Source organism: Nansenia antarctica, assembly GCF_963989245.1.
Source record: "Nansenia antarctica genome assembly, chromosome: 20".
Classification (NCBI taxonomy): Eukaryota; Metazoa; Chordata; class Actinopteri; order Argentiniformes; family Microstomatidae; genus Nansenia; species Nansenia antarctica.
In genome coordinates this window covers 21,027,170-21,034,382 of record NC_137693.1, presented here as the reverse complement: position 1 = coordinate 21,034,382, position 7,213 = coordinate 21,027,170, and the positions used below count along the sequence as shown (strand labels likewise).

At 47.3% G+C, this 7,213-nt stretch overlaps 1 protein-coding gene across 1 annotated transcript in view; it reads left to right on the top strand.

Moving 5' to 3' along the window:
- LOC308174573 (lissencephaly-1 homolog B-like) overlaps positions 1 to 6,862 on the top strand; it is a 14,472-nt gene extending 7,610 nt beyond the window's left edge. The window contains exons 3-11 of the mRNA XM_080549669.1: positions 286 to 370; positions 670 to 744; positions 898 to 1,104; positions 2,866 to 3,034; positions 3,547 to 3,649; positions 4,068 to 4,296; positions 4,741 to 4,842; positions 5,159 to 5,315; positions 5,522 to 6,862. Coding sequence (XP_080405795.1) covers positions 286 to 370; positions 670 to 744; positions 898 to 1,104; positions 2,866 to 3,034; positions 3,547 to 3,649; positions 4,068 to 4,296; positions 4,741 to 4,842; positions 5,159 to 5,315; positions 5,522 to 5,595 — 1,201 coding nt within the window. The 3' untranslated portion in view covers positions 5,596 to 6,862. The remainder of the gene's footprint in view (positions 1 to 285; positions 371 to 669; positions 745 to 897; positions 1,105 to 2,865; positions 3,035 to 3,546; positions 3,650 to 4,067; positions 4,297 to 4,740; positions 4,843 to 5,158; positions 5,316 to 5,521) is intronic.
- Positions 6,863 to 7,213: the final 351 nt, after the last annotated feature.

Below are 7,213 nucleotides of genomic sequence, written 5' to 3'. Positions count from 1 at the left end.
TTTCTCTCATATATTATTGTTGAGAGGCCAGCTTACACAGTGTGTAGGCAGAACCATGGCTGGGTTATATGGTCAACAAGAAAACACTGACTCACACACAGGTCAAACCCTCATCCTGGTATCTTCTTCTCACTTATCAGTTGATGATAAGAACCCTGTACAGTTACAGTGTGTACGTTCTATCTGTCTATCACGATCTTGAAAAGCCTTCCATGTGCTCATCAGCCCCTGTGTGTTGTATCTAAACTACTACTTAAACTATCTATCTCTCTCTCTCTGTGTCAGAAACCGAGCTATAGGAAACTACCTCCGCTCCAACGGCTATGAGGAGGCCTACTCCACCTTCATGATGGAGGCTGAGATAGACATGGTGAGACCACACACTCACACCACACACCACACACCACACACACACACACACACACACATACACACACTCACACCACACACCACACACACACACACATACACACACACCACACACACACACACACACACACACCACACACACCACACACACCACACACACCACACACACACACACACACACACACACACACACACACACCACGCACCACCCACACACACACACACACCACAATCTGATTATTATGTCTCTGGTCATAAAGTTATTTGCTAACTCTCTCTCTCTTCCTCCCTGTTTCCTAGAATGAAGAGCTAGATAAGAAGTATGCCGGGCTATTGGAAAAGAAATGGACCTCGGTCATCAGATTACAGAAGAAGGTACGTGATTATTAAGGCCTTAGTGTGTGTTAGTGACTGGATGCCTTAGTGTGTGTTAGTGACTGGATGCTTTTATTTGCAAATGACTCACAAATGACTCACCTCCCTTTCTCTCCTTTTCTCTCTCTCCTTCTCCTCCCTCCCTCCTCCCAGGTGACGGACCTGGAGTCGAAGCTGAACGAGGCCAAGGAGGAGATGACCCTGGTGGGTCCGGTGGGCATGAAGACAGATCCTAAGGAGTGGATCCCCCGCCCCCCCCAGAGATACACCCTGAGCGGCCACCGCTCCCCCATCACTCGGGTCATCTTCCACCCCGTCTTCTCTGTCATGGTCACCGCCTCCGAGGACGCCACCATCAAGGTGTGTGGGTGTGTGTGTGTGGGGGAGAGAGAGAGGTGTTTGTGTGTTTGCCATGCTTTTGTTAATCTCTTGTTTTCAAAAGCTTTAGAATAGATACTGTAGAAGTGGTTGTGGGTGGGGAGGATGAAACAAGGAAACATCTGGTCTCGTTTAGCAGACTTGTGTTTCTGTAGTTCTGTGTCAGATCTAACCAGAGCTGAACCGTAGATCTGACATCAAACCCCTTTCTCTGTCCGTTAGCTTTCTCCTTTTCCCTTTCTCCTCCTCCTCCTCCTCTCCCTCCCTCACTTGTTCTTTTCTGCTGTGTCACTGCCAGTCTCCGTGGAGATGGGGTGATGCACTGGTTGTCAGGGGCAACGCTGCCACCAACTCTTAAGCGCGTGAACGCTGCACCCTGGGAAACATGCAAATGATTCTCACTCTAGCTGTGTTCCTTTCCTTTCCCCCTCTCTCACTCTTTTTCTCTTTGTCTTTCTTTCCACTCTCACTAGTCACTCCCTTGTGTTCATGTAGGCAGCACATTACACCCCCGTCATGCCCTCTAGTGGTCTCCCACTCCTAAGTGAATAACTATGGTAGTTATTGATATCTATAATGTCTGTATGCAGGTGTGGGACTATAAATAACTATGATGTGTATAATGTCTATTAGGGCTGGGCAAACGATCAACATTTCTTTTTCGATAATCGCAAGAATTAACGATCAATTATCGATTAATTGATGAGCTTTTTTTTCATAAAAAAATAATAATCTGTGCCCCGCGGGGGTCGTTGTCGTGTTGTATTTATAGGTCACTGCGCAGTGTTTGCAATGAACGGCGTCGCCTTTCAGATCAAAATGCTCCCACACCAAGCTTCGTTTCGCTCGCTTCGCCATTTTCCGAGCTTGCTCTGCTAACCTTTTTTTACAACTGTGTAATAAACTTGAACTTTTTTACAAGACGCTCTCAGTGCCTCTTTGTTGAGGGGAACCTGGAATTACTGGAGGTTACACTAACGTACGGGAACTTGTTGCATCATGCCGTACTGCGTTGCGAAATTCAATGCGAAGGCAAATGCAAAGTTCATTTCTCACACATAACGTGGACAAACTAATTTCCATTATTATTATTAAAAATAATAATAATTTGAATGATTATCGAGCAAAATATTTTGTGATCGACCAAGATCCTTATCGATCAATTATCGATCGTCGATCATTGATGCCCACCCCTAATGTCTATATAAAGGTGTGGGACTATTAATAACTATTAGGGATGCTCCGATTTATCGGCCACCGATTTAAATCGGCCGATTTCACTCCAAATGACTCGATCGGTGATCGGCAAAAATGGCCGATCGCAAAAACCGATTTTTTTTATTTTTTTTTATTTTTTTTTTCTGGGGAAGACAGATAACTGAACAGAAAACATAGGAGGACGTAACAGTATGTAAACCATGAAGGCCACGTTTATGATGTCTTTTATACAGCCATATCGACTGACTTGGGCTTCAGGCCCTAACTGGGTGATAGGCCAGACTTTTACTATGCCATAAAAATGGGTCTGTGTTTGCTTGGTGCCTAATGGATCAAAACTTTTGTCTAAAAAGCAAAAAATATGTAGGCTATCCAGTCAGTAGGCCTACAGTTATGTATTTTTTTTAAAATCGGTATCGGTATCGGTTGATCTTGAGGAAAAGAATCGGTGATCGGTATCGGCCCCAAAAATCCAGATCGGAGCATCCCTAATAACTATGATGTGTATATAATGTCTGTATGCAGGTGTGGGATTACGAGGCAGGGGACTTTGAGCGGACTCTGAAAGGCCACACAGACTCTGTGCAGGACATCTCCTTCGACCAGACGGGCAAGCTGCTGGCCTCCTGCTCTGCTGACATGACCATCAAGCTGTGGGACTTCCAGGGCTTTGAGTGCATCAGGACCATGCACGGTGAGGGACACAAGGCTGCTCCTTCACACTGAGCAAGCTGCAACCGGGTGGAACAGTTTGAATAATCCCCCCCAGTGTTGTCCTCTACTGTTACGGAACTGTACTCACATAGGTGCATGGCTACATTCTCCCTGCAGGGAGGGTTTTGTGTGATTTCAGGACGTGCAACTCTGGGATCACACACACACACACACACACACACACACGTGTGTAGATGATAAACATAGAAGGCGTGAACGCAAGGTTTCTAAAGCAGCTCAAGACAAAGGAGTTGGAGCAGACACGAGGGTGTGAGCTCTGTGTCTTGTCAAGTAGGAGCAGTTGCTTTCTTCTTTCTGTCAGTTTTCTAGTCAGTGGAAATAAACAGAAATAAATCCCAGGATTTTATTGTGTGCTCATTCCTCGGCAGCCCATGTAAGTGTATGACCTATGGCATTGATACCTTTTTATGTACATTTCATGATTGTCAAATAACTAACTAACTAGTGACGCGTGTCTCCTGTGTCCTGCAGGTCACGACCACAACGTGTCGTCTGTAGCCATCATGCCCAACGGGGACCACATAGTCTCCGCCTCCAGAGACAAGACCATCAAGATGTGGGAGGTGGCTACTGGGTGAGGGGAGGAGAGATGTCTGCTTTATCAAACGTGGCCTTTTCTTGTGGTGTACAGCCAGTCCATACAGATCTACACACAAACCTGTCTAAGTGTGTGTGTGTGTGTGTGTGTGTGTGTGTGTGTGTGTGTGTGTGTGTGTGTCTCTCTCTCTCTCTGTGTGTGTGTGTGTGTCTCTCTCTCTCTCTCTCTGTCTCTGTCTCTCTCTCTGTCTCTCTCTCTGTCTCTCTCTGTCTCTGTCTCTCTCTCTGTCTCTGTCTCTCTCTGTCTCTCTCTCTCTCTCTGTGTGTGTCTCTCTGTCTCTCTCTCTCTGTCTCTCTCTCTCTGTCTCTCCCTCTCTGTGTGTCTCTCTCTCTCTGTGTGTGTGTGTGTGTCTCTCTCTCTCTGTCTCTCTCTCTCTCTCTCTCTGGTTCTGTAGCTACTGTGTGAAGACGTTTACGGGCCACAGGGAGTGGGTGCGGATGGTGCGGCCCAACCAGGACGGCTCCCTGATCGCCAGCTGCTCCAACGACCAGACGGTGCGCGTGTGGGTGGCGGCCTCCAAGGAGTGCAAGGCGGAGCTGCGCGAGCACGAGCACGTGGTGGAGTGTATCGCCTGGGCGCCGGACACCGCCCACCCCACCATCCTGGAGGCCACTGGATCAGAGGTACGACGGGGGGGGGCCGGGGGTGAGGAATCTGTTTCTGAGAAACCAGCCCTGAGAGAGTAGAGATATTACAAAAATATGATTTCATTACTGTTCATAACCGAAATATTATTTCATTACCGTTTAAAAAAAAAACTCTTTCAGGGCAGTTTTTTCTCGGACACAGATTAATCGTAACCCTTCCCATCGGCCAGTGAGGTTTAGTCCAGCACTAAGGCTGGGTCTGTGTCGGGGAAACCAGCCCTAAACACATCCACGATAGGTGGTGATACGTTTGTATTTTGTGCCTTAATACCATAACAATGATGCACAATTCAGTCGTGTTTCTAGGTCTTTCTTTTCTTCTGAATGCTTTGCCGAGAAACTGTTTGAAGTGATGAAAGGATTCTGCTGTTTTTTGAATCCTCTCTTTCTTCTCTCCCCCTCCCCTCCTCCCTCCTGTAGAGCAAGAAGAGCGGGAAGCCTGGCCCCTTCCTGCTCTCCGGCTCCAGAGATAAGACCATCAAGATGTGGGACATCAGCACTGGCATGTGCCTTATGACTCTGGTGAGCTTCTCCGTCAACCTCACTGCTGCTCCAGATCCCGTCACCTGAGTGAGCGTGTGCCGCTGCGTTCAGTTGTCTGCTTTACACCTGAAGAAGGTCTTTGACCGAAAGCTCGTAATAAACTGAGTTTTTGCTCAGTGTTTTGAGTGTGTGGATGCTGTTGTTTTGAGTGAGTGTGCGTGTGCGATGTATGTTCTTTCTCAGGTTGGTTGTGATACGTGTGTGTGTGTGTGCGCGCGCTCGCTCTCTCTGGCGGGGAGTGTGTGTGTGTGTGTGTGTGTTTTAACGTGTATGTTAACGTGTGTCATCCCCCCAGGTGGGTCATGATAACTGGGTGCGTGGCGTGGTGGTCCACCCCGGGGGCAGGTTCATAGTGAGCTGTGCCGATGACAAGACCCTGAGGATCTGGGACTACAAGAACAAACGCTGCATGAAGACCCTGTGTGCCCACGAACACTTTGTTACCTCTCTGGGTAAGACTGTGCGTGTGTGCGTGCGTGTGTGTTTGTGTGCGTGTGTGTACGACTGCTACGTCACTGTGTGTGTGTTTTTTGTCTCTCTTTTCTTACCTGTGGTGAAAGTCTTTGTGTTTATAATCTACATACACTCCACTGCCCTCTTCAGTGCATCAGACAATGTAATTGTGTGTGTGTGTGTGTGCGCTCTCTCTTTCTTCCAGATTTCCACCGGACTGCTCCCTATGTGGTGACGGGCAGCGTTGATCAGACAGTCAAAGTCTGGGAGTGCCGCTGAGTCTGCCTGCAACCCCCTTAATTCCCCAACAGCAGCCCTATAACCCACCCCTCCACCCTCCCCACCCTTCCACCCTCCCCCTATCACACTCACCCATGCCCCACCTCTCGCACTCGATACCATGGTTACCCTGGCTCCTCCTCCCCTCCCCATGTCCAGCCCTATTAAAAAGAACTATTGTCCTTTTATGTAAATTATTCTGGATGTAGAGTACGCTTAATAAATGTTACACACACACACACACACACACACATAAATACACTCACACACACTCAAAGAAAAAAAGTATTCCTTGCATGGTGAATCTAAAACACTTGTATACTGTAAATTTGTTTAATTTGCATTCGATTGTCATGACGTCCCATTGGGTCAAAGGGTAAAATGTGCCTGTATCCTGGCACAGGTGGATTCTGGGTAACTAACAGAGTGCACGAAAAAACCAATCACGTCTCTCGTTTAAGGATTTGGTTTCAGTTTTTTTATTTAGTTTCTCGCCTCCACGGTTGTGGTCTGTGTCTACCTGGGAGAGAGAGAGTGTGAAAGAGAGGAGAGGAGGAGGAAAGAGAGGAGAGGAGGGAAGAGAAGAGAGGAGAGGAGGAGGAGGAAGAGGATGAAATGGGGAGGGCAAGATGGAGAAGACAGGAAGGACACTTGCAGATGCGCATCTAATCCCTTAGTTAGGTCACAGATGAGAAGGTGTGTGTGTCTGTGCGTCTGTCTCTGTGTGTGTGTGTGTGTGTGTGTGTGTGTCTGTCTCTGTGTGTCTGTACATAATGACAGGAGAACCTCTCCTACTCTCTCTCCTTTGCGGTAGTACAAAAAGAAAGGAGGCTTTAGAGAGGCAGAGGACCGAGGACCTTGCGAAGCTCCTCTCCCACTGTGTTATACTCTGCGATCTCTTCTGATTACTGGCTTTTAGTAGATACTCACAGGACCTTAAAGATCCCTATGCTGCAAAGAGTATACACACACACAGATTAACTGACCTTCTCTCTAACCCTCTTTTACACACACACACACACGCACACGCACACACACACACACACACCCTCCCCCCAGAGAACCCAGTGCCCACTCGTTCGCTGTCTCTGCCTTGTTACCCCACTGAGGGTCCCTCACACTATGGGATTTAAGTCTGCTTTCTGTGGTCTCACTGCTATTTCTCTTTTACACACACACACACTCACACATACACACACACACACTCACAGATGCACATACACACGCACAGTTAAATTGTGTATCAATATATCTGGATGTCATTGTTTGCAACATAATTGAAAAATAAAAATCTGTAAATATATTATTCTTGTCATCTTTTTGTATTAAATTATATATTTATGTATCTGTGATCAGTTGATCACTCTCCTGGTATTGCTTTCTCCCATACCTCTTCCTCTCACCGATCTTTCTCTCCCTTTATCACTTCCTCCATCTGTCCGGACTAACAGTGTTAGCAAGGAAAGGGGGCAAGGAGCAGACAGACGGAGGAAGAGTGATAAAGGGAGAAAGATTGGTGAGAGGAAGAGGGGACTGAGGGTTTTACGATATGCAGAGAGAAGGTAGAACACGTGTTTATTCTAGCTTTGTAGTGATTGCTGTTGACAAGGAGGCCCGT